Source organism: Podarcis filfolensis (genome assembly GCF_964270895.1).
Source record: "Podarcis filfolensis genome assembly, chromosome: 7".
In the NCBI taxonomy this organism is placed as follows: Eukaryota; Metazoa; Chordata; class Lepidosauria; order Squamata; family Lacertidae; genus Podarcis; species Podarcis filfolensis.
This window is the reverse complement of record NC_139603.1, coordinates 58672219-58687156: the sequence shown is the minus strand read 5'-3', so window position 1 is coordinate 58687156 and position 14938 is coordinate 58672219. Positions and strand designations below refer to the sequence as shown.

General features: G+C 39.7%; 1 protein-coding gene across 22 annotated transcripts in view; it reads left to right on the top strand.

The window, feature by feature from the left end:
* EYA1 (EYA transcriptional coactivator and phosphatase 1) overlaps window positions 1–14354 on the top strand; it is an 83283-nt gene extending 68929 nt beyond the window's left edge. For all 22 annotated transcript variants that reach the window (XM_083623311.1, XM_083623309.1, XM_083623312.1 and 19 more), the window contains 4 exons: window positions 106–220; window positions 1560–1681; window positions 3703–3803; window positions 11145–14354. In XM_083623311.1, coding sequence (XP_083479437.1) covers window positions 106–220; window positions 1560–1681; window positions 3703–3803; window positions 11145–11225 — 419 coding nt within the window. In that variant the 3' untranslated portion in view covers window positions 11226–14354. The remainder of the gene's footprint in view (window positions 1–105; window positions 221–1559; window positions 1682–3702; window positions 3804–11144) is intronic.
* The last annotated feature ends 584 nt before the right edge of the window (window positions 14355–14938 follow it).

Below are 14938 nucleotides of genomic sequence, written 5' to 3'. Positions count from 1 at the left end.
TTACTCAGCTACTTAGAGCTGCACACTTTATAGATCTGTAAGATGTGGTAAGTGATCTTAGCTGAAATGCAAACACTACAGTGCTTGCTCCTTTCCTCCCTGCAGGTCTTCTGGGTCCAGCAAAGAGAGAAGCATGGTTGCAGCTTAGAGCAGAAATTGAAGCTCTTACAGATTCTTGGTTAACACTTGCACTAAAAGCACTCACACTAATTCACTCTAGGTAAGTGGGTTCAAGCTGGGGCAGCAACACATAGTAACATGAAATATAAATTAGGGCATTTCCGCTAATGACACCATGTATCTTTACCACTAATATACATTCCCCCCCCCCCATAAAGCTTGTGCTTGTAATTAGCAGGGAGCTGCTCTTTTAATCCCAATTGTAGCTCCCTGGAATATGGAAATTAAATTGGAATGATCTGGTGGGTTTCTATCTTTGTATAGTGATGTTGTCCTAAAAGTGCATATTCAGAGTTTCACTTTTGCCTTTCAACAACATAGTATTTGTTCTGCAATAGGGAGGTGATTGTAGTGCAGCCTTTGGCTCTCTGGAAGTGTTTGGACTACAACTCCAATCACTCTTGACTAGGGGTAGGCAACCTAAGGCCCGTGGGCCGGATCCTGCCCAATCACCTTCTCAATCCGGCCCGCGGACGGTCCAGGAATCAGCATATTTTTACATGAGTAGAATGCGCCCTTTTATTTAAAATGCATCTCTGGGTTATTTGTGGAGCCTGCCTAGTGTTTTTACATGAGCAGAATGTGTTCTTTTATTTAAAGTGCATCTCTGGGTTATTTGTGGGGCATAGGAATTCGTACATATATTTTTTTTCCAAAATATAGTCCGGCCCACCACATGGTCTGAGGAACGGTGGACTGGCCCACGGCTGAAAAAGGTTGCTGACCCCTGCTATTGGCCGTGTAGGTTGAAGCTGATGCAAGACATAGTTCAGCAACATTTAGGCCAAAGATTCCCCACTCGTGGCGTAGCAGGAGTGTCTGCAGCAAGGGAGAGAGCAGACAGGCAGATAGGGATGAAAGGGGCAGTTTGTTATTTGGCTGCTAACTTGGGAACAATTACTGCTTGCCCCAGGCAAAAAGACAACAAAATTGCACCTCTGACTCTATATAAGTGTGATTTCACAAACCATTCCTTGGCATATCTTTGCCAGTGGAAATGTCCTGCAGGTAGAGGTGGTACATATGGTGGAGGAGGATCTGGATTTCTGCTGGCATAGCACAGCTTCCACTGAATCCTTTAGCCAGCAGATTTTCAGTGTAGGATTGTGCCCTTAGTCTTGTTAATATAGCAGCACCTGTCTATGCTGCTCTGCCAGTGCAGCGTCCCAGCACTGACATGCTTCATCAGAAGAGCAACAGCTTCAACAACAACAGGTGTACTATATAAATGCTGTTCCTCTGCCTGTGGACGTTTTCTAACTATGGTTCAGTCTGTCTCTCCTACCTTTCCCTTTCCCGGTTTTAAACGAGGATAGTAATATGCTTGTAAAATGGCAGTCTTTGTTTGGTTTATGAAAGATACTTTCCCTTTCTTCTAGGACAAATTGTGTGAATATTCTAGTGACGACTACTCAGCTTATTCCAGCTCTTGCAAAAGTCTTGCTATATGGCTTAGGTGTAGTATTTCCAATAGAAAATATTTACAGTGCAACTAAAATAGGTGAGTTATTTTTACAACAAACAAAGCCTATTTGCTTGAAGCTATAATTTCAAATGAGATGGCACAATGATTGAGATAGAAGTGTCTCTTTACTAATACAGAAACACATGCTTTGTTTACACATGCAACAGACTTGTGCATCTTTCAGAATTTCCTGGGGCTCTGATTATTAAACTAAGTCTTAATAACAAGAAACATTGATTAAGTTAATTTTGAAAATCTCATTAAGTCTGCCCTATTAATCCATCTGCCACTCATTTTGTGATGTGTGCTTCTAATCTATCTCTGCTCATAGTTCAATGCTTAAGGAGAACCTTATAAACAATTCCACATTCTACTTGTTTATTTAACTGTACAGTACATTATTCCACTAAAATACTAAGTCAAAAGGAGACTCTGGAACTGCTTCTCATGAGCTATTTTTATATATAGGCCAGTATCCAAAGAGCTACCTTAGGAGTGCCCAAGAACTTGTTTACACCCACTGAGATTGTTGATTCCCCCCCCCCCTTTGAAAGCTGATTTGCCATACCAGAAACTGCCCTGTGAATCCTCCTTTAAAAAATGGAACTTTCCCCTGTGGCTTTGGGAGCTACTATTAAAGGAACATAATTCTGAAATATCATGTAGTTCTTTTGATACTAATCATTGTGTATAGACAGAGATATCATCATTCTGGGCGATGTCCTTAAAATATTATTCATTTTTATAGTGTTTTTTTGTGTACAAAGTTCTTCACCTTTCTGATTTTAGGAACGCAGGAAGCCGCCTTATGCTGAGTCTATTGGTCTCTCTAAGAGCTCAGTATTGTCTACACTGACTGGCAGGCACTGGCAGGGGTTTCAGACAGGGGACATTATGAGCCCTTCTTGGAGGTGCCAGGGATTGAACCTGAAACCTTCTGCATGCAAAGCAGATGCTCTGCCACTGAACTTTCTCTACAACAATCCTGTGAAGAAAGTTAGGTTGACAGAGATGCACTTATATCCAGTCACTGCTCAGTCTCTACCTAGAAACATAAGCTTGGATCCAGAGTTCCTATGAATGAGTTCTGCTCACAGGATGCTCCTGCTGAAGGAAGGGGGTGAGGTGATTTATCACCAAGTTCTCCTTCCCCTGTAGTGTCATGTGTCTCCTGAAAAACTGTTTTGTAAGGTTGGGAGTTCCTCTAGATCAGCATGAGAGGTGGTACAGAGGGTCCAGTGGGAATTGGCAAAAACTGCCTTCACATCCCTTCCTTCAGAGATAGCTTTCACTAGATCTCAGTCCTTTCTGTGAATAGAAGGAGCCTTTCTGTTTGATGAAGGAGCACTCTGGTTCCAACTAATTATCTTCAAAGCTATGTGTGCAATTACCCTTCCTTATTCCATTCATAGAGTCATAGAATTGAAGAGTTGGAAGGGACCATGAGAGTCATCTAGTTTAACACCCTGCAATGTAAGGATCTTTTTGCCCAAAGTGGGGCTTGAACTCATGACCCTCAGAATAAGATTCTCATGCTCTGCTGTTTCATTTCACTTCATTTTGCCCCTGGGTGCACCTATACTAGCCATTTCATATTCACATACATACACAAGTTCTCTTCTCAAAACCATGAGCTCTGGGTTTTTTTAATTCAATAATTCTGAATATTTACATGGGTGCACACCAGTAACTTTGATAGCGTATGCAGAAATAGTAGACTTGTCATGCCACTGAGTCCCTTCCCTGAAAGAAATTGTCAACGTGAGAAATAGGGACCTTAGTGAATATCCATGGTGAATTGGTGGATTTGACCAGCATTGGCTTAAAATACCAGAAAAGTAAGAAGGCAGGGAAGGGAAATAAGTTGAAGTGTAGGCTACATCAGAGCCTTGTGATATTTTCAGTGACCATTCATGCAAAAAAAATAAGCTAATGCCAGGATAGGGTTATTGGTATAATATAAAATGTTTTTAGCTGCACTAGTTAGTTTCTTAAAGTAAAATGCAACATGGTTTCGGTTACACCACCTCTGGTGGTTTATGCTTTTTTGTTTTTAGGAAAAGAAAGCTGTTTTGAGCGCATAATTCAAAGATTTGGAAGAAAAGTAGTATATGTTGTTATAGGAGATGGTGTGGAAGAAGAACAAGGATCAAAGAAGGTAATAAGTCAAGGTTTACATTTCTACAGCAATGTTCCTTTGAATTGCAGGTTCTAAGCATCTCATTAATACACAATCTTTGCTGCTGGAGGTAATCATGTAGAGACTGGGCAGTCATCTGTTGCGGTGGCTGTAGCTCTGGATTTCATGCTCATGGATTTTATTAGTTTTCCTGTGTTATACAGAACTGTGGTTTTTAGGTTGATATGCCCCCATGTTTCATTCATACCAATGGGCATGATGTGACACAACAGCTGATGTTATAGACATTTTGCCACCCTTTTTTAGCATGTGAGCTTCAGTTCACCCATGGAAACTAGGTAAGAACTGTATTCTGGAATACCGCCCTAAATTTCATCACATGAGCAGTGGTGCTGTGATCCATGAAAATCATGGGGAAATTACTGTACAAAACTCTCATGATTTTCTGGGTTAGCAGGATTGCAATCTGTTTTTTTCCTGGAAGCAATTAACATGGAAATGAGTGCTTAGATTCCTCTGGATTTCCAGTAGTGCCTTTTACATTGTGTGAAAGATCAAATAAATCCTGAAGATTAACAGATAAGAAAATTTCAGGGAAAGGAGGGGAGTGTTATCTGAACACCATGTGCATTTGGGCCATATAAATGACTTACATTTATTAAGCCTTCTTGCCTAAATGAATTACATTTTTAAACTAATATCTAAAAGTAAGAGAAATATCTACATTTTGATTCATTTTTATATCCTGTATCAGGGGTGGGGAAGTTTTGGTTTTCCAAATGTTGGTAGACTCTGACTCACACCAGTGCAAGCCAGCATGGCCAATTGTTAGGGACAATGGAAGTTCAGTAGCATCCAGAGGTCCCCCACCCTTATTTTTTATGAATAGTACTGAATTCCATGTGCTGGTGATTAAAATGTCCTTTGCCAAAAGAACTGTGCACTTATATCAGTGCCTAATCTAAATAAGCAGTTTCTGGAAGTTTCCTTCACAAAACTTTTACATTTGTGGAATGGACAGATAGTACAAAACATCCTCCGGAGGCATTCCTTTCATGTGTTCTTTGTTGCCGGAAGGAATTTCCAGTTTAGGACAGAAGGAAGCATCTAGATTTTCTCCTGGCAAAGCAACAGTGAATTCAATGGGATTATATTAACAAGGAATTTTGTAACTATATGTATTTGTGCCTAAGAAAAACATCTTCCTGTGTCTACATCCATTCAGATTCTTATCTCACCTCAAAAATACTACTTTTCAAGCTCCCCGTGGCTATATTTATATGCCTTTAACTTAAAGGTCTCAATTGTGGCTTTGCCCCAAGCCCAGAATAATAAAGGACACCCTGTGGTTCTGTTAGTCCCATATCTGCCAGCAGGGAGATTTTCCTCCAATTTTTCCTGTTCTTTTGGGGAGAGAACAAACTGTGCTGGCTCTCTGCCCACCACAGCAAATGCACTTTCTCTGTTTTGTTGACCTAAGCTGGCACAGAGTTGCAGGGAGAGGCGAGCTGGAGCCAGTGCTGCACCCTTTTTAACACATCTATGGCACACCACTGCAGTTATATAACCAAAGAACTTCATGCTTCCTTTCTAACGTAGACCGAGCTTTCAGAATAGTTAAATAGCCGAAACTAAAATAAAAAAGAGAAATTGACTTTTGAAGTGAGCTGCTTTTCCATACTATGCAAACTAATTTCACACAGTCCCAGTTGTTCCTTGGTTCAAGTGGTCAAACCAGTTTCCCATCCCAACCACCAGCTGTCAGTCAAGTAAACGAAGCAGCTATCTCCCAAAAGCCAGCTCCTCCTCCACTGGCTATGTCTAGTTCCTTCGCTGGCTATGTCTCATCAACCATTGCCTAATGCCAGCTCAGATTTGATGCTGAAAACACTCAGTTCACCTTTAGGTATTCCTTCGTGAGGGAGTAAGTGAACTGGAAAAGTGGTGATGGTGTGACACACAGTTATTCTCAAGCATTCAAAATTGTCAGTATATAAGACTGACAAATGCCATTGTACATTTTTTTTAAAAAAAATTATTTAGAGAGTTTAATGTGTAACACCAGAAAACACATTTTCCCTGTGTGAGTTGCTGCCTGGCCAACCAATCAAATACTCTATTCCAGATCTGTTTCTGATGACAGTGGCTTGTCTGTGCAGTTTATTAAGATGGTGTCAGAAAACAGTTTACCATCTAAAAACGTACAGATGTTACAGACAACAGGGGAACAACTGGCACTAGGGATAATAGCAGCATTGATGGACTGGAAACTGATGTGGTTCTACAGAAACAAGCTAAAGGGCAGAAAACTACAAGAAGGAAGCTGCTAGAGGGAATGACTTGTGGTTTCAGTTGTCTCTGTACTAATGCACAGAGCATGGGAAACAAGCAATACAAATTTGAGGTAATACAGGGTGGTAAATAATAGGCATTACTAATATGTGTTACTGAAACAGGGTGGGATAAGGCTCATGACTAGAATGTAGAAATTGAGAGGTATAACCTGTTCATAGGAATAGAACAAATGGGAAGGGTGGAGGAGGAGCATTATATGTAAAGGATGTGTACATCTATCGGGGGAATGCTGTGGATGTAGTGTGTCTTGATTTCAGTAAGGCTTTTGACAAAGTATTTTTGCAAGGAAGCTGGTAAAATATGGGCTGGACCAAGCAACTTTTAGGTGGACAAAACTATAAAATCAGTTGCTTGAGGAACTGATGTTTTTTTTCATATATTACCATGTATAACAAAAATTATTATACATGTTGTAGTGTGTTGAAAAAACTAGATGTACATAACAGAGAGCCCGTTTTTTTGCAATCTTAAACCAAACCTGTCAGAAAAAGAGAATGTGCATCCTTTCAAATGCACCATTTTTAAGGCATCCCTTTTGATTGATTAAAAGAAATATGTTTCACTCAGGATGCAACACACTCTTATATTTCACTTGTAGTGAATAAGTCATGGCATTGTCACCTTTCCATAAGCTGTTATTTCCTGCAGACTCATTTTATAAGACAATTAAAATATTCAGACTAAGCAGTAATATAAAATGGGGAAAACGTATCTGGACTAGTTCATAGAACAGCTGATGCAGGTGGGATTATGAGGAGTTCGGGATACGATGCATAGAGTTCACTGTCTTTGTATTTGCCTCCTAGGAGAGAGATTGTTGTGCTAGGAAATCCCTACACATAAATGCTATTAAAATTACATATAGAACCTAGCAGTAGATGTTTACTGGAATATTTGGTCATTAACCTAAACCATTCCCAAATTGCAGTCTTCAGCTTCTTCATTTGCAAACAGATTCAAATACATTTGGGCTCAGGTTCTTTTTATGAGTTTGCAGTAATATAAAATTAGTAATTGCCACAGGGGGGATATGGGACAACTTGGAGCATGTTTACTTTTCAAATAGCAAAGTGTGCAAAAAGTATTGAGCTTTGTTCTATGTAGAACAGTAAGAAAAGAGGATCACTGTGTAAACTACTAACAATCAGTGAATCAGTAAGTTTATGCCACGTTCTGTGGCTGTTGTTACATTGTTGTCTGTTGGTTCGCTCCGAGTTTTTGCTTAGGACTTGAAACAGAGATGTGTTGGGGCACAGCTGAGACCACTTTTGTGGTTTTTCCACACTAGAATATGTTGATTTTACATTTGTTTTCTGAAAGCAACACTGTAATGAATTCAGCTAATGTTCATACACAAGGTACTGACATGCGCTGGTTTGAAATCAGCACAGACTGTGCTTTCTACAAGAGAGGTTGCATTAACAAAGTGGCAGGTGAGAGACAGGGGTAAAGCACCCAAACTCAAATGCACCCCACTGCTGCTTCTCTGCTGAAAAATCACCCCTTCTTGATATCACAGTTTTGTTACATGTGTTTCTGTGCGATGTGTAGCTAGACCATAAGGCAACTTCTAAATCAGCTAGACAAAAATCATAGCTGTGGATTGACATGATAGCTAAATGGATGCTGTCCAAGCATGCTGTGTCTCTCAATTGCAGGTAGGTGGGACAGAAGATACTGCAACAGCTGTTACCTTCATGCCCTGATTTCAAACTTCCCAGAGGCATCTGGCTAGCTGCAGTTGTTGACTAGATGTACCCAGCAAAGCCTTGTTTTGTCCTTAGACTCTTAAACAGGAGCCAGCCTTGGAGTACTGACAAATATGGCTGGAGAATGAAGTGGATTAACTTGGGCAATTTCCCCCCTCCTGCTGTCACTCAGGGCTTATGCTGGGCTGCTTCATCTTTCCCTTTCTGACCACAACCTAGGTTCCCAAGTAGAGTAGCTTGAGCCCAAGCCCTGGGTGAGCCAAAGGACAGCAAAAAGGCGTTGGGAGGAGGAAACTCAGCCCTAACCAGTCCATTCCTTTCTTTGCCAGAAATCTCCATATCTCTCTTAGACAAACTCCGACTTCCTACTATTGATACAAGAGCTGCAGGAATGCCTAGTAGATAAAATCAGGGTTTGCCCCATTTATGCCATATAGATTGCCTCTTTCTCTGGTCTTGCTCACAAGCCAAACCATGCCTTAGCATGAACATGCAATAAGATTAAGCCTGCTTCACCCCTCCCCAATTGCTTTGCTGCTAAACCCTGCTGAGCCATGCCATAACCTTGCTTAGTGTGTCATCCAAACACAGGCTTGTGATTTAACTCTAACTACATGCTGTAATAAAGATTCATTCTTGGTTTACAGATTGTGGCTAGTCTGGAGAAAGCCAACCCATAAACTTAGGTGTGGATGACACCCTAAGCCAAGCCACGGTTTTGCTTGGTGCAACACAGCAGCAAAATGACCACGGAGAAGCAAAGTTGCCACAGCTTTCTCTCCAGGAGCACACGCGCTTGCACTTAAGTCATGGTTTGCCGCAATGTGGCATGCAAGCCAGGCTCTCATATTATAGCAGCTTAAGATTTAAAAAAAGGATTCAGCTATTTGTTGCATACTCTAAAATGAACTGTGCACATCTAAAATAATAGAATCCAAAACATACTTCACTTCCTTTACATTTTAAATGTCAAATATTTTCCCATGGGATAGCTTGAATGTTTTCTCTCTGAAAGGTTATGGCTATCTTTTCTTATTATTTGTATAAAATATTTCACTGACATCAAAAGTCCTGCTTTTATAGCTTTAGGGTAGTATGGTTTCCCAATCACATTTTCACCCCTTGTGAATGATATTTGTGTATTTCCCTTCCCCCACCCCAGTTGTTCATATCTTTGGTTTATTCAGGTGTCTTGCAAACACACTTGTAAGTCCAGATTCAAATTTTCCTTTTATTTAACTAGTAGAATGAAACGTAAACATTCATCTTTAAGATATTTCATTTGGGAAATTTGTTACAATGTCAACATGAACAATGCTAGTATAATACGAATCACTGGGAGAAGGTTAGCCAGAAAATGATTTGGGCAACACAGTGATACATTTTGATTCTTTGCTTTAATAACCTGTTTAATTCACTTGCCAGAAAGTTTTAAACAAGCATGTTTTGGCAGCAAACAATACACTATTAAATGTGTTGTCACCAAATGCTGCATCATTTTGGGATATGTGTCTTGTGGACAAAGAAAAGATTTTCTCTATCTCCGTAGGTTTCCAGTTTAAGAAACTAGCTTTCTTTCTTTCCTTCTAAGAAAAAGCAGTTCAGATTTGCTTCTTTAATGAGGCTGTTCAGCTATGTATTTTAGTACAGATTTTAAAGGATTGCTGTGCTGAAGAAATATCAATTATGAAACAGGAAGAATTATATACTTAGGAAACCTCTGAAGTCATAACCACACTTAACAGGGATAAGCACTATTGAATTTCATAGGACTTACTTCCAAGTAGACATGGTTAGGAATGCAGCCTTTAACCTGGGTTTCAAGGACAGCTTATGGATTTCCATATGAACAGTGGGGTCTTTCCAGTCCACCTTTCTACTGCATACCTATCTTAACCTCTGAAAATCTGTTCTTGGTGGTTAGGAGAACCCTCTGAAATGGAATTCCAGCATGATGCAAAGGAGTGCAATTTGAAATGAAAACTGGCATTGTGCTACTAATGCACCACACCCATGAGTCGCAGCACTTCATGCTTTTGCAGTGCTGTTTGGATTCCTGCTATTACTTTTTTATGTTGGGTAGCCAACATGGGAGCCACCAGAAGTTGCTGGGGTCCAAATCCCAACATCTCCAGCCAGCAAAGCCAATGGTCAGGGATGATGGGAGTTGGAGTCTGAAAACATCTGGACGGCGCTATGTTGGCTATTAATATGTTGTGTTTTGTAAAGCTCCCCTTCTGTAGGTCTTTAAACACCATATCATATGTAGGTGCACCAAAACAAACTAGGTTGTATGTCTCTGTTGACAAAAACCTCTTTAATCCAGTGTAGAATTTCTGAGTGGAACAGGGAGGGAAGGAAGGAAGGTGACTTTTGCATATTCATTCCCTCCTCCCATGTAGCCCCATCATGGTCCCCATCGGTTCCCTTGGAGGACCTTATGGACAATTTGGCAGGTGATGCAAATGACTGCAGTGAGAGGATGAATCAGCGAAAATAGCTTCCTCCTCATTCTACTGAATTAAAAAATCTTCCATTCGTGGAGGGACACCATTGGATACAACCCAGTAAACTTAGTTTCCTTTGCCAAGTAACCATCAACAGCCCTGATTTAATCTACCCAATGTTTGTTGCATTCTTTCAGAGAAAAAACTAGGATGTCTGACCACAAAGCCACTGCCAGCTATCAAATTAGTCTCAGAGAACATTAGTATGGAGCAAGAATACATAATGCAGCTTAGTATGTCTTTGAAACCGAGGAATATTTTATCACACTTCTTCCCAATATGATCTCATAAGTACATTTCTCACCACACTGTTAAGTCATCCCATTCTTTCCTTGGGTATTAGCAGAAAGAGGCTACCTGTGTGGAGGGGCTGATGCTGCCGACTTTGGCCCTATGTCTTGTCTTGTACTACAGCTTTTACCTTCTGGCCACAGGGGGCACCTGGCTCCAGCTGTACACTTGTAGCTCAACAGCTAGAATTCTTAATAGAGAATTTGGGTCTGCATTTGTAGTAAACACTGTGTAGAAAAAAAGAAAGGGCAGCTAAGCACTGTGGTTTTTTGCATCCGCTTTATATGGTCTGTTTCAATATGTCCTGCCTCTATAAACATCCTAATGTTTTGCTTCTGAATCTTATGAAGTATTTTTAATGTTGAATCGATACATTTTTGCAGCCATTCTCGCATTTTCATCTGCCTGCTTTCCAATACGAAATGGGCCAAGCACAGCTATACTTGCAAAATAACATATAGTTTTGCGTCCTTACATTGTGTTTTTATTTTTCACAGCATGCCATGCCATTCTGGAGGATCACAAGTCACTCTGACCTTATGGCCCTTCATCATGCCTTGGAACTGGAGTACTTATAGTAGCACTTTGTAACCCCAGAACTTCCCTTGCGCCCATGGACAGTGTGCCTGCAACTTGTGTCATTGCTGGGCTACAGAAATTTGTGATTTCATCATGTTGATGTACAGCTGCAACTGGTCTCAACCTTTGCCCTAGCAGTAAATGGAGGAGCATGTCTCTCGTCTTCAGAAACAGCTGTTGATTCTAGTACTGTGAATCTAATGAAAACAAGCCATGATGAGAATGTTTAACAGTGTGTCCTTATCACATTCACCACATTGAAACGTTCATACCTGTGAAGAGACTGGGAAGTGCTTTGTGGTTTCTAGATTCTTCATTGTGGCGCACATACACCTTCTTAAATACAACAAACTTGATTGCACAACAAAAGACTGAGCTTTTTCTTTTCTTTTTAAGAATCCCATGCATACATTTCTTGAAAAGGTTTACTTTCCCCCACCCCCACCCCTCTTTCTCTCTCCCTCTTTTAGTTTCTCAGATCCAGGGTACTCTGTAAATCTTTACTTATTTATGAACAGACTCTGTTTTGGCACCATCACCTAAATGTGGAAATGTATGATAAATGAAAGGCTGTAATGAGTGTTTGCCTTCTGATAACAAATTGATTTTGAATTTTAGCACATTGCAAAGTAGTTTAAAGTATGTCTAATTTAAGCAAATAGGTACATCACTGAGACAATCGTGTACAGGAAGAATGTTTTGGTGTAAATTTGTAATGAATGGATGACATTTTACATATTGTTTAGGCAAATACTATTGAAAGGTAGTAATGGCTTTTTGGTGAAATATGAGGCAGTGTATGCACAAACTATTGTGCTGTGCCTTATGAAAGTATTGTGTATAAATATGTAGATAATTGATTTTTTTTTTTTAGATCAATTTGTCAAGACCAAAAGCATGGATGTCAAGTGTCAATAAGGAATCACTTTTTATTCTTTCTGTTCTTTCTTCTGGTTTTTTCATTGGCAAATCTATAATATCTAAACATACCTCCCCTACTTGCACCATGCCCATCATGGGCTTCTTGTTTACATTTTGTACTTGCCTATAAGTGCAAAATATATGGGCCTCACATCAGGTTAGAATGGTTTACGTGTTTAAATTGCCAGTTTTCTTGACAAAATACCTATGTTTGATGAAGGCTTGATCTGGCTCTGTTTCAGTGTGTTTTGCCAAAAGAAGCAGCAATTTAAATACACATGTGTACTTTCAACTGATGTCATTTTTTGCTCAGGTATTATACCTGAGTACAAATGGTATAGTCTTGAAGTGATCTCTTTTGTTTAATTGGCTTTACTGCTAAACACTGAATGTGGGAGAAGTAAATAATTTATCTGTTGATTCCCCATCCCCAAAAAAGGTAGAGGACTGGGTTTTTTAAAAGTATGTCATGTAACATATCTTGACTTATAGAAAAATTGGAACAAAGTGTTCATGCACTGAAAAACTAAAACTGAATGCAACCACTTTATTTTCAAGTGCAAAGGGAGAGGTCTTTCTGAGATCTAGTGAGTACATACTAAATTAACTATGGCTCATAAGAAACTTATTGCCGTCTCAGTCCCTTTCTTCTCAAAAAAGTAATAATTTTTGCTTGAATATTTAAAATGCTTTAAACCTTACACAGATCTGTTGAAAAACGGGCAGAATGTAATGACAGTTCTAGTTTCACAATGAGCAGCTGTCAAGCAAACTGATGTAACACTGTGATAACCTAGTAAAATATCAGGTGGATGGGGCATAGCATGGCTGTGAGTGTTGGTTTGCATTAGCTGTTGAAACAGTTCATGCCCCCAGCCTCCCCTACCTTTATTGTGAGAGTACCCCCCGCCCCCCCCCAAAAAATGTGGCTTACAGTAAGTATTGAAATTATTATGCAGCTCAAAAATAAGCAAACACTGATTTTGTAAAACCTTCAAACTTTGAGTGTGAGAATTTTGGCACACAATTCTTTTACCTTTAGGCCCACAATATGAAATTAGAAACTGGCAAATGTCTGGTGCATCCTTAATTTTAACCAGGAACCAGATTTTTCTATTGGTCCATTGCCGGCAATGGGCATAGTAAAAATAGTCATTGCCAATTTTGTTAAGACTGTTTGTAACTAGCTTCTATTACATTTGAACTGTTCCCATCTTCTGTAACATATGAAGATCATGAACAATCTAGTCACTTTCTTTAAATATTATCAGTGTGATTCTCTTTAACCATGGTTAACATCCTCTTCCCTCCCCAGAGAGAATTCCTCCCTCCTGCTGGTAACTGGGGTAAAGGAATACATTAGCATCAATGTCATTATGGTTAGGGGTAACCAGTTTCCTCAGTTGGGTTTACTGGGCTGCAATCCTACACTCTTACCAGGGAGTAAGCCCAATTGAACCCAGTGGGATTTATTTCTGAGTACATGCACAGGATTCTATTAAGGTGGCAATGTGAGATTTGCAGATCAGAGGGTTGGGAGAAGGGAGTACCTGATCCTGCAACCTGCCCCTAATCTTGTAAATGTGGTTAAGGGAAGGCCTTTGATACAGCTGCATGTGTTTAAATGGCTCCCCCCCCTTTTTTTTTTGCCTAAACCTTGGTACTTTTTTTTCATTGGTGTCTTTGTTAGACTTCAGCAGCAGTTATTTTAGTCCTTTCTTAAAGTTCTTGTTGTTTTTTGCAACATAAACCAGCTTTTAAGCCAGCTACAAGCAAACATAGTAACTGTGAGGTAAACACCCTATTTTTGTCGAAGATGCATACTGCTGCTACACTTTATAATTATGTTATGGATTGTTTCAAATTGTTTGATTTTAAATATGCCCCCCCCCCAGCCTTCAATAACTTTATGTACCAAGAGCAATCCAATTCAGGGACTACTCACAGTCTGTAAAGTTTAGCACATATACACAAATCTTTTAATGACAGGGGCTGTAATTAGTTTTTTCCCCTTTTTTTGCTTTAAGCAAAATAGAGATGAACTTTCCTCCCTTTGTTTCAATTTTTTGTAGTCAACATGCTGACTAAAAAAAAGTTTGTCTGGGCCTTATTGTACAAAAAGTGTGTTGTGTCCACAACTGTGTACAGAAATTTTCCTTCCTTCATTTTGTGTTTAAATTAATAAAATTGATTTGTGACATATTAAAGAGTTTTATCTTGGATGTATTTGATTTCTCCCATCCCTTAATACATATTTGTTCAGACTACTGCTTACAGTTGCCAGAGATTTGCACCTGGATGTAGGAAAGAAAATTCAAGTTCAAACATCCACTTATTTTTTAAGTTAAGCTACACCCTATCGGCATAAGCTTTTCTTGTAAGGAAAAATATGCTGCTCTTGAGTTCCCTGGCTGAAATTTAGGTTACAATATTAACAAAGAAAAAATACGTTCTCATAATTCAGTCCCCAAAAGAATTGTGTGCTTCAAAATTGTTTTATTTCAACTTCCCTTGGAGTTACAAAGGCCAACCCAAGCATTTGCTGTGAGTCTCTTGGCAAAGTTGCACAATATTCATATAGAAAAGGGCCTGTTGAGGGCTAAGCTAGTCTCCTTAGAGTAGGAGATTTGATCAGGGCCTCAGCAAAAGAACTTAAGTGGTGGGCGGCAGGACTCATGAGAGAAGGTGTTCCCTGAGATAATCAGGACCCAAGTCATTTAGGACTTTAAATGAAAAAGATGGCATTTGAACTGAGCCTGGAAACAGTCAGTGCAGATGCTCAAAGCAGGTA